This window comes from Oncorhynchus clarkii, chromosome 27, assembly GCF_045791955.1.
Source record: "Oncorhynchus clarkii lewisi isolate Uvic-CL-2024 chromosome 27, UVic_Ocla_1.0, whole genome shotgun sequence".
Classification (NCBI taxonomy): domain Eukaryota; kingdom Metazoa; phylum Chordata; class Actinopteri; order Salmoniformes; family Salmonidae; genus Oncorhynchus; species Oncorhynchus clarkii.
In genome coordinates this window covers 19,483,074-19,510,282 of record NC_092173.1, presented here as the reverse complement: position 1 = coordinate 19,510,282, position 27,209 = coordinate 19,483,074, and the positions used below count along the sequence as shown (strand labels likewise).

Here is a 27,209-nt window from a genome sequence, read left to right as displayed (position 1 = left end):
CCTTTTGCGGCCCGGAGTGCTGCGTTGTGCCTTTCTCCCTGAGTGTTCTGCGCATTCCAAAGCGTCTATCACTCACACAGCTCTCCGTCACTTGATCGGGTCTTTCTCACAGGCTACAAGTGAAGACAGACACATCAAATCAAATGTATTTATATAGCCCTTCGTACATCAGCTGATATCTCAAAGTGCTGTACAGAAACCCAGCCTAAAACCCCAAACAGCAAGCAATGCAGGTGTAGAAGCACGGTGGCTAGGAAAAACTCCCTAGAAAGGCCAAAACCTAGGAAGAAACCTAGGGAGGAACCAGGCTATGTGGGGTGGCCAGTACTCTTCTGGCTGTGCCGGGTGGAGATTATAACAGAACATGGCCAAGATGTTCAAATGTTCATAAATGACCAGCATTGTCAAATAATAATAATCACAGGCAGAACAGTTGAAACTGGAGCAGCAGCATGGCCAGGTGGACTGGGGACAGCAAGGAGTCATCATGTCGGGTAGTCCTGAGGCATGGTCCTAGGGCTCAGGTCCCCCGAGAGAGAGAAAGAAAGAGAGAATTAGAGAGAGCATACTTAAATTCACACAGGACACCGGATAGGACAGGAGAAGTACTCCAGATATAACAAACTGACCCTAGCCCCCCGACACAAACTACTGCAGCATAAATACTGGAGGCTGAGACAGGAGGGGTCAGGAGACACTGTGGCCCCATCCGAGGACACCCCCGGACAGGGCCAAACAGGAAGGATATAACCCCACCCACTTTGCCAAAGCACAGCCCCCACACCACTAGAGGGATATCTTCAACCACCAACTTACCATCCTGAGACAAGGCCGAATATAGCCCACAAAGATCTCTGCCACGGCACAACCCAAGGGGGGGCGCCAACCCAGACAGGAAGATCACATCAGTGACTCAACCCACTCAAGTGACGCACCCCTCCTAGGGACGGCATGAAAGAGCACCAGTAAGCCAGTGACTCAGCCCCTGTAATAGGGTTAGAGGCAGAGAATCCCAGTGGAAAGAGGGGAACCGGCCAGGCAGAGACAGCAAGGGCGGTTCGTTGCTCCAGAGCCTTTCCGTTCACCTTCACACTCCTGGGCCAGACTACACTCAATCATATGACCCACAGAAGAGATGAGTCTTCAGTAAATACTTAAAGGTTGAGACCGAGTTTGCGTCTCTCACATGGGTAGGATGCATCTGCTTGCTTCCTTATCCAATTCCGAGGTGCATATTGAAGATATTGGAAGAAGTGTCCACAAGATGAGTAGGTAACGAACAGCTAAAGCACTAGCCTATGTCAGTCTACTCTCCCCCATAATACAAAAGTTGACCTATTCTATTCTGTGCGAGAAATAAATATTCCATACATAGTCTGGGACAGTGGGATGTGATAGATCCCAAATGAATAGCATCCCCAAAACTTTTTTATGCAGTGTGGCTGACGCAACAGATCAGAATGTTTAGCTTAAAATGTTGATAAACTATTAGGCTATTTCTTCACATTATAAGCTCAGCAATGCGCACATTATAGAAGGCTATAAGCGCAAATGTTTCATTATCGGAAAACACTGTTATCAAAAGTGACCGCAAATGCAATTATGCATTATGCAATCTTTATTGTGAAAATTATCTTACCCAAATTTGAAACTCACGCGCTGGATATATGCCAGTTGTAAAGCGGATTAATGTGCTTAATTTTAAGAAGTTATTTGGCCACTTTAGTTGTGATACAAACCTTATTAAAACGTATAGGCCTATGGGCTAGGCTACATGAGGTGTGCGACTACCATTCGAACAAGTCGCAAAAAAAGGCATTGTTTCTTATGCTGGGCATCATTCACAAGTGATAATATATCATTCACAAGTGATAGGCTAATATTAATATCAGACTATTCTTGATTTATTATTGTCTTTACATATACTAAATAATAGATGTGTGACATTTGTTTTGATTTAGAATGGACCATTATTATGCACCTGTACCAAAACAGGGGCACCCAGGAAAAAATAAATGTCATTTATGCACTAAATAGCGAATGGAGGACGCTTTTCCCCTTGGTTTATTTTCATGCCAGACAGGTAGTCTATACTCCTGTTGTAAATATAAGCAATGTGCTTAATATTAGGAAAGTTGAGAAGTAAATATAGTAGGCCTAGCCTATAGAAAGCTGAGGGAATCCTCCTCTTTTTAATAGCGGCCATCTCCCGCAATTGCATAGCCTAAAGAAATGTTAAGCAACATGAGTTCATGTGCTCTCATGAAAGGGTTTGATTAGATTTTCAAATACATTTGATGTCAGAGTAATTTGAGGGACAAAAGAGTGCTGAGTACCAGGCAGTTAGTAAGTTTGGTAGACTACTAAAGACCAGCAGCAGCATCAGAGCTTGGAGAAGCCTAATTACCATGACTAAACGATGTGGCGGTAATACGGTCACCGCAGCAGCCCTACTTTTGACAAGGTAGGAGTGGTATACAAGAAGACTTGGTAAAAGACCAAGTCCATATTATGGCAAGAACTGCTCAAATAAGCAAAGCAAAACAACAGTCTATCATTACTTTAACATTGTATAGTCTTAACATTCTGTATACTCCCCTACAACCAAAGAAAAACTGCTTAATTGAATTTTAAACCCCAAATCTATTTTGCATGAAGAAACAACCTGTCATTCATCACAAACTTTGTGAATATCTGGGTTTTCCCTCTTCACAATGCAGAAAGATTGCATTTAATCAGTGGACACCACTCGTTTTTTTACAACACACCTGTCATAATTGTTTTCTTTACTAAAGTAGAGGTTTATTATTATTATTGCTAAAGGTACTGCGTAGGTGTAAACACACTTTTTTTTAGCAAGAGATAGCACTTGTATAGCCTAAGAAAGTAGCAGAAATGTGCAGAAAGTAGTTTTGAATGCATTTTATTGAAGGGAAATAATAACAGTCTTGAACTTTTTTTGTCAACATAGTGATATATTCTTATATACTGTACAATGAGGAATTCAACTACAAAATACTAGTCTTCTCCCATTCTTTGAACCATACCCCCACCCACAAGGTGTATAAACAACAACAATAAATAAGAATAAAATAAGATAATAGATACAAAACAAAAACGTGAAGAACATAAATCAATAAACTCTAATTAGCACATGTAGGACAGTATGCAAGTGTGTGTGCATGGACTTTGCAGGTGTATTTCTCACATGTGCAGCACAGAGTATTTGTTTTACAGTTGTCGTGTCTTTGGCATCATTAAACTGAAGATGAATCTTTATCAAATGACTCTGATTAAACTGATTAATCATGTAACTGTAATTGACTAGGAAGTTGGGGCACCAAGGAAAATATTCAGATTACAAAGTTATAATTTTCCTAATATAACTTTGCAGATATTTTCATATCTGATCAATAGTCTTCTGATTAATTCATTCTTCTTTACCTCATATTAGTCTCATTCCAAACGTTGTAAATTGTTGGTTATCTGCACGAACCCAGTCTTCACTATGAGTCATCCATACATCAATTGTCTTAAATCATTTATTTGTTAACTAACTAAACAATCACAGAAGTGCACACACAAACAAACAAAGTAAATATGGTTACAAGAAATGATGTTTAAAAGTTTGTTTCTGTTGGAGAGTTTGTCCGCCCTCTCTGTCGTGGTTAGAATGGATAGTTCAGAGTGACAGTCATTCATGTCGTTATGGATAGATGTTTCGGTGGTTGTTGGTCTTCGCGTTCAATGATACCGAATTCCTAGCTGCAGACTAGTAATTAATATCAAAGACTTGATCTTATTCTGTCGGTATCGATAGTCTAAGAGTTTAACCACGTGGTATGGTTAAAAGATTCAGCCATCTACTCAAACATTGGCCCTCTCGTTATCGAGGTAAGTTGGTCTGCAACCTTTGTCCTCTCGTAATTGAGGGAAACATGGTCTGTTGAGAAATTCTCAAAGTCGGGGATTTATTCGGGAGAGCAGAAAAGGGCTGTCTCATGACGCCAGGTCCGAACTGGGCTCATGGGCGGTGATTTAGTTAAACTCAAAAGGGAATTGGAGTTTCCTTCATTTAACAGTCCAAAATCACATTACACAATTTTACAAACAGTATCATCTTCACTCATTCATCTTATACAACAATTAGATGTAAACCTCATATCTGAGGCTATTATATAAACAGCGTTATGGTAATGTGGCCGTATTGTCTCCCATGAGTGTCACAAAATTGTACCAAACGGACCAGTTCGTAGCTGGATTCTTCACCGATCTTTTATACCTTCTCCAGAACACAAATGTTGTTCGGACCTCAAGTTCTGTGACGTGGAAGAAATTCCTTTGTTCTCTTTGAAAATTCACTCTGTCTCTATACTGTGGCCATGAGGAGATATCATCTCCTCCAGGAATTTACGACCTCTCTCTGACCACAGCAGCCTGGGTGTAGGAGACAGGGAGAGGGGGATGGGGTGTGCTGTACCCAAAGAGGGCAATGTCATGACACAGTCATTCTTTGGGGGGGAAGAATTGGCATCTCCTCCTCGTGCCTGCCCCAGCTGCAGCCTCAGGTGGATCAGGACAAGAGTCAGCCCCCTGAACAGCTTTCACAAGTGCTGCAGAGGCTGCTGTGCGGGGGAGGCGCTCCCTTTGAATGTATGGGGTTTCAAGTGACTTTCCCAGCTGCTCCAGGAACACCCTCCTCTTGTTCCGCTTATCAGGCATCCAGGTAGGGTTAATCTTGTTCAATATCACGAAGGTATTTACACATCAATGATGTTATGGAAGATGACCAGGGGCCAGCGGGCAGTCATCCTCCTGCAGCTGTAAGTTCCAATCACCTTGTCCAGGTTGTCCACGCCTCCTTTGTTGTGGTTGTGGTCCAGGATGATGGCTGGCTTCCTGTCCTCACGATCACTGATCTCAGCCGTTTTGTGCAGTGTGCTCAGGAGGACCACATTGGGAGGTAAGAAACTAGAGTGGTGGTGGGGTTGAAGGCAATCTTTGATGAGAAGGCCTCTCTCCCCCTTGTTGCGAGGAGTGCAGGGGGAGCTCAGGATTGTTCTTTCTAACTGTGCCAACCATGGTGATCTTCCCCTTCAGGAGCTGCTGGCTGAGCTCATAAGAGGTGAAGAAATTGTTACACGTGACATTGTGCCCCCTCAGTTCATCTGTCACATCAAGCACAACCCGCATCCCCTGGTTCTTCTCCGGGCCTCCACTGGTCAGCTTCCCTGTGTAGACTTGCATCTTCCAAGGGTAGCTGGATTGTGCATCACATGCCACCCATATCTTGATGCCATACTTTGCTGGCTTTCTGGGCATATACTGCCGGAAAAGACAGCGACCTTTTGACAAAAGAGATTACTATCAGTAATTAGTGTCAGTGTCACAGAAAACAATCACATAAATAAATTATATTACAGCAATACATAATACAATTAACAGTGAAAATCACTTACATAGCAGATCTGAAAAAAATGTTTTACCTCTGAATAGAACCAGTTGCTCATCCACTGTTACTTCAGGCCCAGGGTTGTAGAGGTATGGCAGATGCTCCACCCACTTCTCCCAGACCTCTCTTATGGCCACCAGTTTGTCTCTCACATGTCTTGCAGGTCTTGACTCACGGGTATCAAATCATAGCATTCTTGAGAAAGTGTGGTAGACTTTCAGTGGCATCGTGGAATGGAAAATTGCCCTTCCACTCTCTGCATCCCAGAGACTACATGTAGCCTCGGGACCTATGCACACCCGCCAAGATTAGCAGCCCTATGTAGGCACACAGGTCAATCTCATCCATCCTTTTCCAGTTGTCTCCAGGATGAATTTTTCAATGGCTGGTGTGATGAACATGTAGAATGTTGAGGCGATGTCCTGGGCATGGGCAACTGCATGTTTTGTGGGCCTTGGGGTCATTCTTATGACATGTTGTGCCGCCATCCTGCCCTGGTTGTAATATGGTGACAAGGACCATGTTATTTTGCTGTTCTTTGACAAAAATGTCTCTCTTTCAGCTTGGGGGATTTTTCTTCTTCTGAAGATGATGCATCGTGCTCTGGGTTGTATTCTTCCCCATCTTCTTCTTTAGATACCTCCTCCTCTTCTAAATCATTGTTCTCTTGTTCCACCTGGACAAAAAAATGAACTCTAGGAAACATCATCAACTTTTAAGTTGAAAAATGATCATTTAAGGGGTTTTCTCTTAAGACCCTTAAGACAACACAAGGGTTAAGACATGAAGGTCAGTCAATGCGGAACATTTTAAGAACTTTAAAAGTTTCAAGTGCCGTCGCAAAAACCATCAAGCTCTATGATGAAATTGGCTCTCATGAGAACCGCCACAGGAAAGGAAGACCCAGAGTTACCTCTGCTGCAGAGGATAAGTTCATGAGTTACCAGCCTCAGAAATTGCAGTCAAAATAAATGCTTCACAGAGTTCAAGTAAAATACACATCTCAACATCAACTGTTCAGAGGAGACTGCATAAGTCAGGCCTTCATGGTCAAATTGCTACAAAGAAACCACTAATAAAGGACACCAATATGAAGAGGAGACTTGCTTGGGCCAAGAAACACAAACAATGGACATTAGACCAGTGGAAATCTGTCCATTGGTCTGAGGAGTCCAAATTTTAGATTTTTGGTCCCAATCGCCATGTCTTTCTGAGACGCAGAGTAGGTGAACGGATGATCTCCCCTTGTGTGATTCCCACCATGGAACATGGAGGAGGAGGTGTGATGGTGCTTCCCTGGTGACAGGGTGGCTACTTTGAAGAATCTAAAATATATTTTGATTTGTTTAACACTTTTTTGGTTACTACATGATTCCATATGTATTATTTCATAGTTTTGACGTCTTCACTATTATTCTACAATGTAGAAAATATTGAAAATAAAGAAAAACCCTTGAATGAGTAAGTGTGTCCAAACTTTTGACTGGTACTGTGTATAGATCATGAAGCAGGCATGCAAAGCTCACACAAACACTCTTTAAACAAGCTTAAATATTTACACGTCTAACAACATGTCGCCTCCACCACCCAGGTGCGCTACGTGTTGGAGCCACGGAGACACTCCCAGGGCCACACGCTCACCTGCGTGGTGCGCCACCCGGCCCTGCAGACTGAGTTCAGGATTCCCTACGTGCTCAATGTGCAGTGTGAGTGTTTTACATTTCTTTCATTTAACCTTTATTTAACTAGGAAACTCAGTTGAGAACAAATTTGTATTTACAATGACGGTGTTTGGGGGGACCAGGCGGACAGGGCAGCAGAGCAGTAGGGTCATTGAAATGGAACAATTAGATCATCTTTTACATGATGAGTACAGTGCATTCGGAAAGTATTCAGACCCCTTGCCTTTTTCCACATTTTGTTACCATTACAGCCTTATTCTAAAATTGATTAAAAATTGCTCCTCACCAATCTACACACAATACCCCATAATGACAAAGTGAAAACATGTTTTTAGAAATTTTAGCAAATGTATTAAAAATCAAAAACAGAACTACCTTATTTACATACAGTGCCTTCCGAAAGTATTCGGCCCCCTTGAACTTTGCGACCTTTTGCCACATTTCAGGCTTCAAACATAAAGATATAAAACTGTATTTTTTTGTGAAGAATCACCAACAAGTGGGACACAATCATGAAGTGGAACGACATTTATTGGATATTTCAAACTTTTTTAACAAATCACAAACTGAAAAATTGGGCGTGCAAAATTATTCAGCCCCCTTAAGTTAATACTTTGTAGCGCCACCTTTTGCTGCGATTACAGCTGTAAGTCGCTTGGGGTATGTCTCTATCAGTTTTGCACATCGAGAGACTGAATTTTTTTCCCATTCCTCCTTGCAAAACAGCTCGAGCTCAGTGAGGTTGGATGGAGAGCATTTGTGAACAGCAGTTTTCAGTTCTTTCCACAGATTCTCGATTGGATTCAGGTCTGGACTTTGACTTGACTTTGACTTTGACACCTGGATATGTTTATTATTGAACCATTCCATTGTAGATTTTGCTTTATGTTTTGGATCATTGTCTTGTTGGAAGACAAATCTCCGTCCCAGTCTCAGGTCTTTTGCAGACTCCATCAGGTTTTCTTCCAGAATGGTCCTGTATTTGGCTCCATCCATCTTCCCATCAATTTTAACCATCTTCCCTGTCCCTGCTGAAGAAAAGCAGGCCCAAACCATGATGCTGCCACCACCATGTTTGACAGTGGGATGGTGTGAGCTGTGTTGCTTTCACGCCAAACATAACGTTTTGCATTGTTGCCAAAAAGTTCAATTTTGGTTTCATCTGACCAGAGCACCTTCTTCCACATGTTTGGTGTGTCTCCCAGGTGGCTTGTGGCAAACTTTAAACGACACTTTTTATGGATATCTTTAAGAAATGGCTTTCTTCTTGCCACTCTTCCATAAAGGCCAGATTTGTGCAATATACGACTGATTGTTGTCCTATGGACAGAGTCTCCCACCTCAGCTGTAGATCTCTGCAGTTCATCCAGCGTGATCATGGGCCTCTTGGCTGCATCTCTGATCAGTCTTCTCCTTGTATGAGCTGAAAGTTTAGAGGGACGGCCAGGTCTTGGTAGATTTGCAGTGGTCTGATACTCCTTCCATTTCAATATTATCGCTTGCACAGTGCTCCTTGGGATGTTTAAAGCTTGGGAAATCTTTTTGTATCCAAATCCGACTTTAAACTTCTTCACAACAGTATCTCGGACCTGCCTGGTGTGTTCCTTGTTCTTCATGATGCTCTCTGCGCTTTTAACGGACCTCTGAGACTATCACAGTGCAGGTGCATTTATACGGAGACTTGATTACACACAGGTGGATTGTATTTATCATCATTAGTCATTTAGGTCAACATTGGATCATTCAGAGATCCTCACTGAACTTCTGGAGAGAGTTTGCTGCACTGAAAGTAAAGGGGCTGAATAATTTTGCACGCCCAATTTTTCAGTTTTTGATTTGTTAAAAAAGTTTGAAATATCCAATAAATGTCGTTCCACTTCATGATTGTGTCCCACTTGTTGTTGATTCTCCACAAAAAAATACAGTTTTATATCTTTATGTTTGAAGCCTGAAATGTGGCAAAAGGTCGCAAAGTTCAAGGGGGCCGAATACTTTCGCAAGGCACTGTAAGTATTATCAGACCCTTTGCAATGAGACTCGAAAGTGAGCTCAGGTGCATCTTGTTTCCGTTGATCATCCTTGATATGTTTCTACAACTTAATTGGAGTTCACCTGTGGTAAGTTCAATTGACTGGACATGATTTGGAAAGGCACACACCTGTCTATATAAGGTCCCACAGTTCATAGTGCATTTCAGAGCAAAAATCAAGCCATGAGGTCGAAGGAATTGTCTGTAGATCCGAGACAAGATTGTGTCGAGGCACAGATCTGGGGTAGTATACCAAAACATTTCTGCAGCGTTGAAGGTCCCAAAGAAGACAGTGGCCTCCATCATTCTTAAATGGATGAAGTTTGGAACCACCAAGACTCTTCCTAGAGCTGGCTGCCCGGCCAAACTGAGCAATCGGGGGGAGAAGGGCCTTGGTTAGGGATGTGACCAAGAACCCGATGGTCACTCTGACAGATCGCCAGAGTTCCTCTGTGGAGGCACATGACAGCCAGCTTGCAGTTTGCCAAAAGGCGCCTAAAGGACTCAGACCATGAGAAACAAGATTCTCTGGTCTGTTGAAACCAGGATTGAACTCTTTGGCCTGAATACCAAGCGTCATGTCTGGAGGAAACCTGGCACCATCCCTAATGTGAAGGATGGTGGTGGCAGCATCATGCTGTAGGGATGTTTTACATTGGCAGGGACTGGGAGATTGTTCAGGATTGAGGAAAAGATTAACAGAGTAAAGTACAGAGAGATCTTTGATGAAAACCTGCTCCAGGACCTCAGACTGTGGCGAAGGTTCACCTTCCAACAGGACAGCAAACCTAAGCACACAGCCAAGACAATGCAGGAGTGGCTTCGGGAAAAGCCTCTGAATGTCCTTGAGTGGCCCAGCCAGAGCCCGGACTTGAACCCGATCTCACATCTCTGGAGAGACCTGAAAATAACTGTGCAGCGACACTCTTGAGAGGATCTGCAGAGAAGAATGGGAGAAACTCCCCAAATACAGGTGTGCCAAGCTTGTAGCGTCATACCCAAGAAGACTCGAGTCTGTAATTGCCGCCAAAGGTGCTTAAGTAAATGTGTTATTTCATTATTTATTTTTTATATACATTTACAAAAATGTCTGAACGTGTTTTTCCCTTGTCATTATGGGGTATTGTGTGTCGATGAGGGTTTAAAAAAAAAACATTTTTAGAACAAGGCTGTAACGTATCAAAATGTGGAAAAAGTCAAGGGGTCTGAATTCTTTCTGAATGCACTGTATATAGAGCTGTGTGCCACTATGACAAGGAGAGGGGTAGCTCACTATCTTTGTGTTCTGTTTGAGAGGGGTTGCTGTGCTGATAGGTGGGCTTTATGGTAGATGGTTTGTCTTGTCTCAGATACAGCTGCTGCTCATATTTCAGCATGCGCTCTCTGACTACATAAAGATTTAGACAACTGCCACATGTGTCAGTGAAGGGCTGCTGTCTGTATCTGATCTATAATCTGTCATGTCGATAGCCTGTTTTACAGTGCAGTATGCTCAGAGACCAGACCGACTCCCCATCTTCCCTCGTTTCCTCATAAAAGGGCCATTAAAGAGTAATCTTCATTTTATAATCATTGATGCATGCTTCCTTGGCAACCTGAACTGATGAATAGTGTATAGTATCTGTTTGGACTATGTGAGTGCAGGTTAATGAAGGTGTTTTATGAAATATTGATCAAGCCTCAGCAGCAGCAGCAGGGGGAAGAGAGGTGGGGGGAGGTGGGTGCAGAAGGAGGGAGATGCAGAAAGGCGAGGTTAATACAGGAAGAGAAAGGCTTTGGAACTCAATAAATCATGTCAAATGCAGAGGCAGGGGATTTTAAGTGCAAAAGAAGCACAATTTCTCCACAAACAAAGTGCAAAGGTCAACATGACGCATTCATAACGTCTTGTTCCCTGCCCGGCTTTGTACTGTAATACATTCTGCCTGCTCACTCTTCAAAAGTAAAATGGGGGAAATTGGATACCAGAGTCATTGTTTACTACACGTATTACAGTACAGTCAGTGGCATCTGTAATACCTCTGGTAGGCTTCTCTCTGTTCTGTTTGTTTCTGGTGGTGAGCTGCTGGAGAGAGTGGATTGATTATTACCCCTACATCTCCTCACTCTGACCTGTCTGATGTAGCCCTACATCTCCTCTCTCTTTTTCTCTCTCTCTCTCTCTCAACCCCTGTGCTGTAGAATCCTTTGCCTCTGCTTTTTCATTTTGATTATCAGTTTTTATTGTTCTTATATTGCTTGCTTTTCCCCCCTGGGGCGAAAGCTAATTTGTCATCGCTGTACTACAAGGGAGCACATTGGCCATTGTGTACAATGCTTTATTATTATTTTTTATTTTTTATGAATCTCTTGTTTTGTGTAGAACAAATATTATTGGTCAGTTGTGTTATTAAAGGATCCTGATCATAGTGGATCTTATACAATAGGCCTACATGGTATGTACCCTAGTCTACTTTATTACAAAGTAGCTAAGTAACAAATAATAATTATAATAAGATTGTGCTTCTTTTCCAGTTGCTCCTGAGGTGACGGTGGTAGGATATGACCAGAACTGGTTTGTTGGTCAGGACAATGTGAAGCTGGACTGTGGAGCCAAAGCCAACCCACCTGCCCACCACTTCTCCTGGACCAGGTCAGGGTCCTCTAGCTAGCAGCTTACCCACCCACTACACCCCACAACATGCCATACACTGCCCGCGTCACAAATAGCACCCCATTCCCTATGTAGTTTGCTACTTTTGACCAGGGCACATAGTAGTGCACTATAATGAGAATAGGGTGTCATTTCGGAGGTACCACTACTGTGATCATTGCTGGCTAGTAATATCCAGCAATGTTTGTGTATCCCTGTGTTTATATATGATCTCCTTTCTTAACAGGTTGGATGGGCCGATGCCTGACGGTGTGGATATAGTGAACAACACTTTTACTTTCACTCGTCCTCTGGAGAGAAATGACTCTGGACTGTACAGGTGTGAGGTGTCCAATGACATCGGTCCACGCGGTCAGGACGTTCATGTCTGGATACAAGGTGAGAAAGTACGGCCTTGGTTAAACCCTTCAGGCCCACCATGAGATAAAACAGGGCCTGTCTCCATTTGCAACCATTCCAGACACCAGAGGAAAAAAGAGTAACATTGGCACCACAGTATTGGCACCAAAGGTTAAAATTGTTGTGGTTTTGGCAACATTAGATATCTGTGATATCATTAGAGAGTGAGTGTTTCACCCTGTTTGTTTTTAGGAACACAGTGTGCACTAATATGCAACGATATGCCTACTTGTCAATGGGAGCACAGTGTGCAGCAATTTGCCCTTTTTTGTTTCTCTTATTTGTTGTCAAAGGTAATTTTTCAGGGTTGGACACGATGAATAACACACAGATACAGTAACAGACGCTCCCCGTAAAAGGGGATGTGTGCTCCATGCTCTGCTGTAAGAGCTGCATGTTGTTTCCGTTCACTCATCAAGAGATGACTAATGATATTTACTTTAATTGAATACACATTAATGAATGACTGACTTGCAAAACAGACAGAGGACACCCCCCCCCCCCCCCCCCCCCCCCCAAAAAAAAGCTCTATAAACATTGTTTTTCTAAATTTGTCCTCACAACAATACCAGGCTGTCCTGATGCAAGCGAGCACTGCTTGTAGAACACACAGCCAGCAGCTTCCCCATCCCCATCTCCGCTCCCTCTCCTCTCGTCTCCCTCCTCCACCTCTCAGCACATATGAAAGCTGCAGGCTAAGGTTAAATCTAGACTTGGTTTCCTCTATCGTAATCGCTCCTCTTTCACCCCAGCTGCCAAACTAACCCTGATTCAGATGACCATCCTACCCATGCTAGATTACAGAGACATAATTTATAGATTGGCAGGTAAGGGTGCACTCGAGCGGCTAGATGTTCTTCACCATTCGGCCATCAGATTTGCCACCAATGATCCTTATAGGACACATCACTGCACTCTATACTCCTCTGTAAACTGGTCATCTCTGTATACCTGTCGCAAGACCCACTGGTTGATGCTTATTTATAAAACCTTCTTAGGCCTCACTTCCCCCTATCTGAGATATCTACTGCAGCCCACATCCTCCACATATAACACCTGCTCTGCCAGTCACATTCTGTTATAGATCCCCAAAGCACACACATCCATGGGTCGCTCCTCTTTTCAGTTCGCTGCAGCTAGCGACTGGAACGAGCTGCAACAAACACTCAAACTGTAGGGCCCTATGATTTCCTAGATTAGGATAATGCGAACGAAATCACGGAATTTGGTAATAAAAATGCAATCAACTGTAAAACTTGGTATATTGCAGAATTTTCCATAATTTGGCTGATTATTGTAGTAATTTAAATGATTTCATAATTGTAAAATTACAGACGAGTAGGCCTAGAGAAATAATTCCGTTTTCGATTGGGGTGTTTTGGGGGGGAGGGGGTTGGTCGATCATGCGTAGGAACCTTACGTCACCTCACAACTTGGCTGTCACTTTGAGAAACATGTCGAAGAGGCGCCAATTCGTAAAAAAAACTAATTGATCAGTGCAGAGCAATACCCAATGGACTATTATGAGTCAGGCGATAAGCTGTTTTGCACCAAGCTGTTTTAAAGTCTGAAGCCCATGTGAAGAACAGGGAAAAGCACCGTGTTACACGGAACCAAACCAGCTACGCGCGTGCGCCATTGTGCATATATTTATTTTGACAACCCACACCAAAAGTGATCACAACACGCAGGTTAAATTATCAAAACAAACTCTGAACCAATTATATTCATCTGAGGACAGGTCGAAAAGCATTGAACATTTATGGCAATTTTAGCTAGCTAGCTTGCTGTGGCTAGCTAATTTTTCCTGGGATATAAACATTGAGTTGGTTATTTTACCTGAAATGCACAAGGTCCTTTACTCCACCAATTAATCCACACATAAAACAGCCAACCGAATCATTTCTAGTCATCTCTCCTCCTTCCAGGCCTTTTCTTCTCTTGACTTTATATTGCGATTGGCAACTTTCATAAATTAGGTGCATTACCGCCACTGACCTCATTTGTCTTTCAGTCACCCACGTGGGTATAACCAATGAGGAGATGGCACCTGCTTCTATAAACCAATGAGGAGATGGGAGAGGCAGGACTTGCAGTGCGATCTGCGTCAGAAATAGAACTGACTTGGCAACGCAGACGCTCGTTGGCGCGCAGGAGTAGTGTGGGTGCAATAATTGAATAATATATAATATATATATTCTACATTTATTTTGCAACTCTGTAACACTGTTGTTTTGAAAGAGCATATGAATTAAATAAGAATTAAATTAATTAAATAAGTAAAGTGTCTGGACAAATAGCAAAGGCTCTGTAAAGGAGTGAGATGCTCTGGTAGAAAGTCAAGAGAAAAAGGAGATTTAAGAGGGTCAGACCAGTGTGTGTGTGTGTGCGTGTATATGTGTGTATGTGTGTGTGTGAGATGAGTTATTCCCCCCCTCTCTCTGGGAAGTAATGTGAGAAGATGAAACGTGCGAGCAGTGTGGGTGCAATAATTGAATAACATAGATTTCTAAATTTATTTTGCAACGCATGCGACGCAAGCGGTGTGGTTAGCCTGTTAGCCAGAGCATGCCTTTTCAAACGACAATTACTAGTGCAAGCGCATCAGCAGATTCAATGCGATAATTTATTCAGGCCGAGTCTGACATCCCCTTAGAAAAGCTAAGAAAGCTATGGCCGTTTCTAGTGAAGCATTGCAAACAGGGAGGGGAGTTACCAGAAAATGAGAGCAGCCTCCGTCAAACTCACCTGCCCCGTGTGTTCGACCAACATATGACTGCAGTTCTACTGAAGATCCGTGGGAAGAGGTTTACGGTGGTTGTTGACGAAACAACAGATGCAAGGGATTGCAGCGTTCTAACATTGTCATTGGTGAGTTAACTTAACTTGACAGTCTATTAATATACCGTTGCAATAGACTACATTTACATTCTGCAATGTTAATTGTCCACATGCAAATTGTGATATTCCAAACCACAAGCTATCGTGGTGAAATATAGCGATGCATAATGTCAGCAGCCGTCTGCCTCTCCATCTAGCTAACTATCGCAGTATCTATATTGTGCTTACACTTAATTTAAATAACACTTATTTTGTCACAATATTATTTTAGGTTAAAACATCATTAAAGTTTAAATGTTTCCCCTTAAACCACTCGAGTGTTGCTATAGCAGTATGCTTAGGGTTGTCCTGCTGGAAGGTGAACCTCCGTCCCAGTCTCATATCTCTGGAAGACTGAAACAGGTTTCTCCCAAGAATTTCCCTGTATTTAGCGCCATCCATCATTCCTTCAATTGTGACCAGTTTACCAGTCCCTGCCGATGAAAAACATCCCCACAGCATGATGCTGCCACAACCATGTTTCACAGTGGCGATGGTGTTTTTGGAGGTGATGAGAGGTGTTGGGTTTGCGCCCGACATAGCATTTTCCTTGATGGCCAAAAAGCTCAATTTTAGTTTCATCTGACCAGAGGACCTTCTTCCATATGTTTGGGGAGTCTCCCACATGCCTTTTGGCGAACACCAAATGTTTGCTTATTTTTTTATTTTAGCAATGGCTTTTTTCTGGACACTCTTCCGTAAAACCCAGCTCTGTGGAGTGTATGGCTTAAAGTGGTTCTATGGACAGATAATCCAATCTCTGCTGTGGAGCTTTGTAGCTCCTTCAGGGTTATCTTTGGTCTCTTTGTTGCCTCTCTGATTAATGCCCTCATTGCCTGGACCAGGCCCTCTCTTGGCAGGTTTATTGTATTCTTTCCATGTTTTAATAATGGATTTAACGGTACTCCGTGGGATGTTCAAGGTTTCAGATATTTTTTATAACCCAACCCTGATCTGTACTTCTCCACAACTTTGTCCCTGACCTGTTTGGAGAGCTCCTTGGTCTTCATGGTGCCGCTTGCTTGGTGGTGCCTCTTGCTTAGTGGTGTTGCAGACTCTGGGGCCTTTCAGAACAGGTGTATATATATATACTGAGATCATGTGGCAGATCATGTGACACTTAGATTGCACACAGGTGGACTTTATTTAACTAATTATGTGACTTCTGAAGGTAATTGGTTGCACCAGATCTTATTTAGTGGGTGAATACACACCACTTTTCCATTTTGAATTTTTTTAAACAAGTTATTTTTTTAATTTCACTTCACCACTTCACTTTTTGTGTATGTCCATTACATGAAATCCAAATAAAATCAATTTAAATTAAAGGTTGTAATGCAACAAAATAGGAAAACCGCCAAGGGGGATGAATACTTTTGCAAGGCACTAACCTCCCTCCACAGCAACAATCTGATCCTGAATGATGCCTGGGCAGTGGTCACAAATAATGCCTCCTACTGCCTGAAGGCATACAAGGAGGTTCTGAAAGGAGTGTTGCCCAACAGTGTCCATGTAACCTGTCTCTGCCATGTTATCAATCTGGTGGGTGAGACCTGGCAGCGCTACAAATATTTCTCTGAAGTTGCATCACTTGTGACATGGATGAGATCTGTCTTCTTCAAGAAGCCTGTCAGAAAATAGGTGAGCTTCCTCATTGTGAAGGAGTTTGTGCAGGTCAAGGCTCCTTCTGAAGCAGTGAGCTCCAGATGGAATAGCTGGTTTGAGGCAGTGAAGTACCATGCAGAGCATGTTCATCTGTACAGAGTTTTTGTTGGCAGAAAAGTCATCATCCCAGGCAGTCACAAACATCCTCAGCCAGCTGGAAATGGAGGAGAAGGTTGCTGCATTGTTGCCTAGATTATTGCATTACTCTTTTCATTCATAATGAAACACTAAATTGAATTATTTTCCTTGATAAAAAAATATTGCAATTTTGTGTTGCATCATTAAAAATGTACTGTTATATCTTATTAAATTGTTGACGTTTTATTCATTCACATTATTATTAGATAGATTATTATCTGATGATAAAATTAGCGTAAATCGTAAAACACAGAATTCAGAAAAATGTAAATGGAAAAAACGGAATTTGGGATAAATAAAACAGAATTTGGAGGGGGAAAAAATGATTTCATATGGCCCTAAAACGGAACAGTTTTATCTCAATCTCTTCATTCAAAGACTCAGTCATGGACACTCTTACTGACAGTTGTGGCTGCTTTGTGTGATGTATTGTTGTCTCTACCTTCTTGCCCTTTGTGCTGTTGTCTGTGCCCAATAATGTTTGTACCATGTTTTGTGCTACTACCATGTTGTGTTGCTACCATGTTGTTATGTTGTGTTGCTACCATGCTGTGTTATCATGTGTTGCTGCCTTGCTGTGTTGTCTTAGGTCTCTCTTTATGTAGTGTTGTGTTGTCTCGTCATGATGTGTGTTTTGTCCTATATTTATATTTTATTTATTGTAAATGTTTAATCCCAGCCCCCATGTCACGCCCTGACCTTAGAGATCCTTTTTATTCTCTATTTTGGTTAGGTCAAGGTGTGACTAGGATGGGTACTCTAGTTTTTGCATTTCTATGTTGGCCTGGTATGGTTCCCAATTAGAGGCAGCTGTCTATCGTTCTCTGATTGGGGATAATATTTAGGCAGCCTTTTTCCACCTGTTTTGTGTGGGATCTTGTTTTTGTATTGTTGCTGTTGATCCCTACAAGGCTGTACGTTTCGTTGGTTTTCTCTTTCTTGTTTTGTTGCTGCTTATCATTAATAAATATGATTAACCTACCCCACGCTGCATCTTGGTCCAACTATTCTTACAACGACGAGCGTGACACCCCATCCCCGCAGGATGCCTTCTGCCTTTTGGTAGGCTGTCATTGTAAATAAGAATGTGTTCTAAACTGACTTGCCTAGTTAAATAAAGGTTAAAAAAAAAAAAAAAATAATCCTCCTCTCATCTCCCTCCTCATCTCCCTCCTTTCTTTTCATGTTTGGCTTCTCTATTATTCTTTATGTATGGAGCATGACAACTGTGCTCTTCTTGTATTTTAATTTCCCCTTTCCTTCTAATCTATATCCAAACATAAGGACTCCTACTCTTGGACACATTCTCCCCTGGCACACAATCTCTCTGATTTCTCACTGAGAGGGAGAACAGACTGGAGGAGCCTCAAACTAAAGCAGGTGGTCAGTCTTCATCTGTGAGTAGGCCGGGTTTAGACGGGTCTCACTCGTTCGAAAACTATGTGTGCGCCCCAAATTATACCCGGTTCCCTATATAGTGCACTACTTTTGACCAAGGCGTACACAGGGGCGCACACGTAGTTTTCCAGCAAGCAGGACTCCAGGGAATAGGGTGCCATGGACAAAGTCTAAAGCTTGGTTGACACCCTGTCCAGGAAGGACTTGCATTGAGCAATTTGGCCTCTTCAAGCCAACAACATGGAGGAGTCCGGCATATGCCGCTTCTCTCACTGAGCCCATGTGGACATGGATGCATCCAGACCTAAGCCACAGTAGCAGGCAGGCAGAGCATGTTTCATCCCCGCCCTTCTCCTTCGTGGCTGTCTCAGATACACAGTGGTGTTTCCACAGTGTACTACATGGTGGGCTGCAGGATATGTGTCCTAAATGGCATCCTATCCCCTATACAGTGCATTACCTTCGACCATGGAGGGTGTATATTGTGCCTATATTGTCCCCTGGTGCTCAGTGCTCCCCATCATACACCATGTCCCTCTCTAGCTACCAGGATGAGATGGCTTAGCCATTTTTTGTACATAATATTTCCTCCATCATTTCCTATAACTTGGTACCCCTGCACATTGACTCTGTACTCGTTACTCATTGTGTATTTATTCCTTGTGTTTCTATTTTTTTATTTGGATTGTTGGGAAGAACCCGTAAGTAGGCATTTCCCAGTTAGTCTACAGCTGTTGTTTATGAAGCATGTGACAAATAAAATGTGATTTTATATGAGGAGATCTAGCTGGGGAGCTTGGAGGTGGTTGTCTTAAGACTAAGGAGGAGATGTTATAGATCAGCTCACTGACCTTGAGCTGCCTCTCCCCTCCCCCTTCTCCCCCTTTACATTATCACTGGTCTCTTAGTCACTGCTTTACAATTGCAGGTTAGTTAGATTCTTGCTAAGTCAGGTAAATTGCAGCCAATATGTAATTAGCTGAAGGCTATGCTTGCTGCCATCCTGGTTGCATTTGATCAGTTGTAGCTTAGACTCTAGTGTTAGGTGGAGATACAAAGCAGTCCTAGTGCAGCTTAGACTCCAGTTTATTTATTTTTTATTTCACCTTTATTTAACCAGGTAGGCTAGTTGAGAACAGGTTCTCATTTGCAACTGCGACCTGGCCAAGATAAAGCAAAGCAGTTCGACACATACAACAACACAGAGTTACACATGGAATAAACAAACATACAATCAATAATACAGTAGAAATATCTATATACAGCATTTGCAAATGAGGTAGGATAAGAGAGGTAAGGCAATAAATAGGCCATGGTGGCAAAGTAATTACAATATAGCAATTAAACACTGGAATGGTAGGATGTGCAGAAGATGAATGTGCAAGTTGAGATCCTAGGGTGCAAGGAGCAAGATAAGTAAATAAATACAGTATGGGGATGAGGTAGATTGGATGGGCTATTTACAGATGAGCTATGTACAGGTGCAGTGATCTGTGAGCTGCTCTGACAGCTGGTGCTTAAAGCTAGTGAGGGAAGTAAGAGTCTCCAGCTTCAGAGATTTTTGCAGTTCGTTTCAGTCATTGGCAGCAGAGAACTGGAAGGAGTGTGTAAGTATTAAGTGGAGATACAAAGCAGTCCTAGTGCAGCTTAGACTCCAGTTTTAAGTGGATTTACAAAGCAGTCCTAGTGCGGCCTTTATTGCTTCTTTGTAGTCAGGCTCTTGATGTTTCTAGAGAAACAGGGTCAGGCTGCTTTTTGTCCTGAAGAGAGGTCAATATTCAGACATAGTAATCCCCTCTCTCTCTCTCTCTGTCTCTCATTTCGATTCAAGGGGGTTTATTGGCATGGGAAACATATGTTTACATTGCCAAAGCAAGTGAAATAGATAATAAACAAAAATGAAATAAACAATGACAAATTAATAGTAAACATTACACTCACAAAAGTTACAAAACAATAAAGGCATTTCAAATGTCATTATGTCTATATACAGTGTTGTAATGATGTCTCTGTCTCTGTCCTTGTTTCTCTCTCTCTGTCTCTGCCTGTCTCGTCTAGCTCTGGGTGTCATCACAGTAACTAACCACTGAAGGACAAATCAGAGGCCGAACCTCACATCGATCACACTGTTTCATCTTCTCACATGACTTCCCAGAGAGAGGGGAATAACTAATCGCACACATACACACACGCACACGCACACACGCACACGCACACACACACACACACACACACACACAACCATGGTCTGACCCTCTTAAATCTCCTTTTTCCTCTTGACTTTCTACCAGAGCCTCTCACTCCTTTACAGAGCCTTTGGTATTTGTCCAGACACTACTTATTTAATTCATATGCTCTTTCAAAACAACAGTGTTACAGAGTTGCAAAATAAATGTAGAAATCTATATTATTCAATTATTGCACCCACACTGCTCACGCGCGCCAATGAAAGTTGCCAATCGCAATATAAATTCAAGAGAAGAAAAGGCCTGGAAGGAGGAGAGATGACTAGAAACGACTCGGTTTACCGTTTTATGTGTGAATTAATTTGTGGTGTAAAGGACCTTGTGCATTTCAGGTAAACTAACATTTATATTCCTGGACAAATGAGCTAGCAACAGCAAGCTAGCTAAATTGCCATAAATGTTTAATGCTTTTCGACCTGTCCCCAAATTAATATAATTGGTTCAGCGTTTGTTTTGATATTTTAACCTGCGTGTTGTGATCGCGTTTGGTGTGGGGGACAAAATACATTTATGCGTGATGGCGCACGATGGTGCACGCGCGCAGCCGGTTTGGGTTCCGTGTTACAATTTCAATTAAGACTAAAGCTTTTTTGTGAACTGTAATTTTCTAAATGTTATTTTCACAGGATATACACATTTGTGTATTCTACTTGTTCTGTATTCAATGATTATACTGTGTCACCAGTCAGATTCATACTAAAGACATTATTAACTGACAATTGTTTTTTTCTTCTCTGTCATGCCATTCCCTCCCTCCATAAACCCTCATCTATGCCCCCCCCCTCACACACCCATCCTCTATCCATCCATCAGATCCTCCCCCCACCACAGCACCAGTCCCCACAACCTCTACTCCCCTCTTCCTGGACACTATTGGCACCAGCACGGCCCCCAACAAGCGTCGAGGAGCGAGCGGCCACTCCACCTCACCCACTCTGGCCTCCCTGTCAGACAGCAGCCTGGGTACCATAGTGGGCGGGGCTGTGGGTGGGGTTCTGTTCCTGGTGCTGCTGCTGATCCTGGGCGGAGCCTGCTTCATGCGCCAGCGGAGGACCTTCAGGGGGGACTACTACACCAAGCAGTACCTGGGCCCCTCCGACATGCAGAAGGAGTCCCAGCTGGACGTGCTCCAGCCCCATGAGCTGCAGGAGGTCTACGGGGACGGGCCGAACTCTACCTACAAGGGCAGCCAGGAGCTGAAACCCAAGCCGGGACTGGGAGGGGACATAATTTACCCCAACGACATCCAGGACAGGGATGATTGGGGCGACGGCCACAGGGGCCTCCGGGAGGGCAGCTACTTCCCTGCTGAGAACCAAAACACCATCCACCACCCCAGAGGGCTGCCCGTTCACACCCCCACAGTGACCAACGGCTCTCCCTACCTGCCGGAGGACTGCTTTGACAACGGCACAGACAGCGAGTATGTGTCCCACATGGATGGGTCTGTGATCTCACGCAGGGAGTGGTATGTCTGAGAGCTCCAGGGGAGCTGGAAAATACCTTTTGGCTCAAAATGACTCGGTGAGACAATAATTTAACAAGCGTTGAAATAGATATATTATAGAGAATTTATATCAGTTCAATAAACAGACTCTTCTTGACAAGAATGAACATTCCCGGCTCATTTGTGTGCTCTGACCCCAAGGACTTCCATATGACTTCCATATGGAGTGTGTTATAACGTCGTGGCATCTCAACAGATGATCGCAGGCTGGGAATGGCAGTAATCTGCTGTCATTATCGGCTTAACTTTAGAACTAGGGTTCATTTGGCAAGGGTTTCTCTGTACTAGGTTGTTTCAACAGATGTGAGCGGTTCACATTGTGTCTTTCTGCTTTTATGTATGTAAACATGACTCATGAGTGTGGCATTTTAGCCCTCATTAGTGAAATATTTATGTTCCTTTTAAACATTCTGAACTATGTTGCATCAATTCAAACCCCTCATATTCAATGACATTTCCCCCAAAATGTACACTTTATTGCTTGCCTGTAATCATATGACTTTTTCAAAAGGTACTATTCTGGTTGCTTCTTTCTGTTGAGAACACCTAAATCATATTGTTATATTTGAGTGCTGAAACTGTTATGTGAAAGGGAAAAAAGGATTCAACAATATGACAATTTGACAAGTTTATGGTTCTAGATGACGATAGAACATATCCACATGTTGATGTGAGCAGGATTGTACAGTGATGTTGTCAGGACTATGAGTTGTGATAGGACTCCATGAGGCACATCGGAGGAACAAATCTCAAGCTTAGCATCTATTTAGGACAGTTTAATGGACATGTTCTTTAGCATTTGTGTACCAACTGGTACCCTATTCCCTATACACTCAGTGGCCAGTTTATTAGGTACACTCATCTAGTCTTGACTCCGCTATCAGCATGGCGCAATAGGAACCTGGGATTCATCGGCCCAGGCAATGTTTTTCTACTCCTCAATTGTCCAGATGTTGGTGACCACTTGTTTTTAGCTGATAGGACTGGAACCTGGTACAGTATGTGTCAGTGTGATCTGTGATGTAGTTTTTCCAGTACACAACCAGGCACCATGACATGGTCTGTGTCCCACATGGCACCCTATTCCTTACGTAGTGCAGTACTTTTGAACAGAGCCCTATGAGCTCTGGTCATAAGTAGTGCACTATATAGGGAATATAGTGCTATTTGGGAAACTGACCAGGATGTTAATGCTACTAAAGGGTTGACATCACCAGTGGTCTCATCTCCATTAGCTTGTATTGACCTAGCATTTCCTGTTCCTTCTTCCCGGCTGCTTCATTCTACCTGAGAAACTAAAGGATCAAAGTGGCCTCTCTAAAGCCTTGCCATTAAAGGAAAGCGATCTCTTCAGTCAACGGGTCGGGGGGGAGGGGAGCATGACTGTTGGAGGAGGGGGTTAAAGAGGTGGTAATCTCCCTGTGGTATTTCCAGATGGGGCTTGGTGGGGCTTGGTTTTTGCCTGAGGCTGCTTTGTTTCTCCTTGTGGGAGTTTGCAGATTGAGGACACACTCTTTTTAATTTGATCCTTATTATTTTTTTGCTCCCAACCCTTTGGTGGTTTATAAAACACTTGGCTATCACACACACACACACACTCCACATGCTGCCTACTGCCTAGAACACTCCAACCCTGCCATGTTCAAAGCCCAGCCCTCACCTCAAAGTTTTAGCTTTTTAATTAACTTCTCTTGCCTGGATGGACATCGCAAATGTTTGACCTCAGTGATGTGTAGAGCATCTGTGTATGCAAGCACACTCATGTTTTTTTATCTGTTTGATTCAAGGCTTCCAGCGTGTGCCTGACTAAAATGGACAGAGCCCCTCTGAAAACTTTTCTTAGCTTAGCTACTGCTCAGACATCCACCCAGGGGTTGTGGGCACGTAGGCTAAATACAATGCAGGGATACATTCTCATGTCTTTTACTGTCTGTCTGTACACACAATATGAGGTTAGCTTGGTCTTACTCCCTGTTTTGAACATTTGTTCAAATACAGGCTGGTCTTTGACATGTCATTTCATTTGTAGTAGAAGAAAGTGATTGAATGTTTACTGAAATTCTTTTTTCCCTTTTTTTTCCTTTGGCAAAGCTTTTGTTTTCAAGTTGACCATGTTTGGAATGAAAAGAGATTAAGTTATTGCTGTGCCTATACTGCCTTCCTTTCGTTTGAATCATTTATTGTTTATTCTTCTGCTTATGTACATACGTGTGTATATATGTTCATGGTTTTTATGTGTGATGATATCAGGCTGATTGTTGGGAAGACATTTGATTCATGTGTTGATTGTAAGTACTGAATGCCTTGGGAGAGAAAGGTTGGTGCCTTATGTCTTTCTTTGTAATATTTATCATTTTGTTGCTTGTTTTTAAACCAGCGTAGTTGACTTAAGGTGAATTGTTTAGCCTTATACACACAGACTCTTGGAGCAGCTCTTGGAGCAGCTCAAGTTGCAATGTACCTAAAAAATTGTATTTCACTGGAAAATTACGTGGGTAGTACTTTGTTAGTACTAAGCAGGCCAGAATCATAGTCAATATTATTGTTTTGTAAATATGCTGGCTGTTTTTTTAATTCTTTATTTTTTTTAAATGTATTTTTTGTCTGAAATTGTCACAGAGCATTTTGATTATTTGAAGGTCATTTAAAATACGAACACTAGTCTGTTAGTACTGGGGAGTTTTCCTCTTTCACTTCATTTTACAAGATATTAGTTCTCAGAGGTTTGACTCATTATTTTGTTGCCATTGTGCTATTAATTGGTTTGTCAAAAATCACATTGGAAACAAGGGATAGATAATTGTTCTCTGTTTGTAATAAAAGAGCATCTTATCTGAATCATACTGAACTGTGTTGTCCCATAGGTTTATATTCATAAATCTTTTGCAGTGATAGTCTGCAATATCTCCTTTAACCTCCAATCACATATCAGGAACAAATAAGCTTTATGGGTATAAGAACAGGTGTTTTGTTTTCCTACTAATCTTTTTGTTTCTTGGCCCATAACGTGTCATCTGATTGCATTGGAAGAGGCTGAATTTTGTGTCCCAAATGGCACCCTAATCCCTATATAGTCCACTATTTTTGACCAGTGCCCTATGGGACAGAAGAGAAGGGTGGAGGGCCCAATGGGCTCGGGTCAAAAGTAATGCACTATATAGGGAATAGGGTGCCATTTGGGGGACACAGTTCAGCCTCTTCCAATGCAATCAGATGACACTTTATGGGCCAAGAAAAAAACTAGGGACAAAGGTGTTCCCCTCACTCAGACCTTAACCCATCTATCTCTGTCACCCTCAGCAGCCTCCACACCTGTGGTGATCAGTTACTGACCCATCACCTCTCTCCTGTCCCAGTCAGCACCCTCTCCATCACTGACATAGAGAATAGACCCACCCGCTGCCTTTGTGATGGACAAATGGATCACACCTGTACTGGGATAGGTGGTTGAGTTTGTTTGCTGACCACCCACAGTCCTAGCAGGTTTTCCTCTTGTTTCTATTGACATTAACCTGTCTCCAAGCCCATTTGTCACCAATGAGGTCTTGAGTGATTGCTGCAAGACGAGTCGCATTCTTTTGTTGGCCTTGATTTGGTGTAAAAATAAAGTCTTATTGCATGATGTTTCAGGGCGGGCTTTTCCTCTGCACCAATAGGAAATTGTATAATGTGTTTATATCCCACTTTTATTTACCATATTAAATGACTGGTTAGACTTGAGTTGAAAAAAGAAATGTATCCTATCAAACTGCGTGATGTTCACAAAAGGGCCCCTTTGTTACTTAATCGCCCATAAGTTTCTATACTCCCCAGTTTGGCCTCTTCTTCCTCTAAGTGTTGGTATCTAATCCTCAGTGTTAACCTGATTCTGGAGGTGGCATGAAGAGTATCATTGTCTGTTATTCAACTAAGCCAGAGTGACACTCACTCCCCTCCAGCCCAGATAAAGAGAGAGAAAGGAGAGAAACCAGATCCCTAATCTTCTCTGGCATGTCAGGCTGAAATCTTCCCTCTTACAGTCTTGGTGTGTCCCCCAAATGGCACCCTATTCCCTATATAGTACACTGCTTTTTACCAGGGGCCACTACATACGGAATAAGGAGCCATTTGGTCCACAGCCTTTCTCTGCTTTCATCACTTGACTGGCAACAGTGGCCCAAACACACCCGGTACCGCTCTCTATTACCGTCACATTGCCTAACTGGGATAACCTCGGCCTAATTCATCACTGTTACTATCTGCGTGTTTGTGCAGGCTGCAGGAGTAAATAGCTCTGTTGGTGGGCTTCAGTTGCTCTTTGTCTCTCTCTCGCATCTCCGCAGCTGTCTTGGTTTGTGTTTTTTTTTTTTACACTTAATGAATCTGTCGGCAAATGTGTTTTGCTTTTGTTACCTTGTAAAACAGCAGTCAACACTTTCAACATTCTTGGTAGACCCCACCCAATGTTTGAGTCTTGCCATGCGGTAGTATCTAATAGTCCATTGCAACTATGCTGGTAGAAAAAAGGGCTGTTTGTTTGCTTAGATGTGCTGTGTGTTATTTTGTCATGCTGCAGGATATCTTGAAATTTACCAGTAGCCAATAATGAAAGCAGATCAAAGGCCAGGTTTCCAGGTTTTTTTGACTGGATTTGGCTCCCAATCATTTAGATAACAGTAGAGGGAAGGCCACTTCCAGTCTCTGCGTCTATCCCTCCCCTGCCTTCAAATAAACAACCCAACAATTATTAGCTAATGAACACGACCATAGCACAAAGGAGAGAACATCAAAGGCCAAAGCTGACAAATAACGAAATTCTGCAGACGGTGGGAGAGTGCGGAGCAGTTACAACAAACATTTTGTCACGTGGCCATTGCCAGCCGGGCCAGCTCTAATTGGTGTGCTGTAATGAGAACTGCGGACTGCAGAACACCAACAGCAGAGATGCTATGTCATGGCAGAATAAGAAACAACTCTGCTGTCTGTCAGATGGGTGTCGTGATCTGATCATTCTGCCCAGTTTGGAAAGAGGAGCCTCACAGTCCCAGATTAACACACTCCACCTCTGAGAGAAGCGGGGCAACAGACGGGGTTCTCCTTACATCAGCAGTGGAGTGCTGTCTCCACGGCGACTCGGTTCAGTGCATTCCATAAAGCAGGCCAGGCCATGAAGATGGTTAA

The 27,209-nt window shown here is 42.8% G+C and overlaps 1 protein-coding gene across 1 annotated transcript in view; it reads left to right on the top strand.

Moving 5' to 3' along the window:
• LOC139386184 (nectin cell adhesion molecule 3a) overlaps window positions 1–24,897 on the top strand; it is a 72,931-nt gene extending 48,034 nt beyond the window's left edge. The window contains exons 4-7 of the mRNA XM_071131655.1: window positions 7,044–7,158; window positions 11,678–11,795; window positions 12,043–12,194; window positions 21,356–24,897. Of these exons, the coding sequence (XP_070987756.1) occupies window positions 7,044–7,158; window positions 11,678–11,795; window positions 12,043–12,194; window positions 21,356–22,020 (1,050 nt within the window). The 3' untranslated portion in view covers window positions 22,021–24,897. The remainder of the gene's footprint in view (window positions 1–7,043; window positions 7,159–11,677; window positions 11,796–12,042; window positions 12,195–21,355) is intronic.
• Window positions 24,898–27,209: the final 2,312 nt, after the last annotated feature.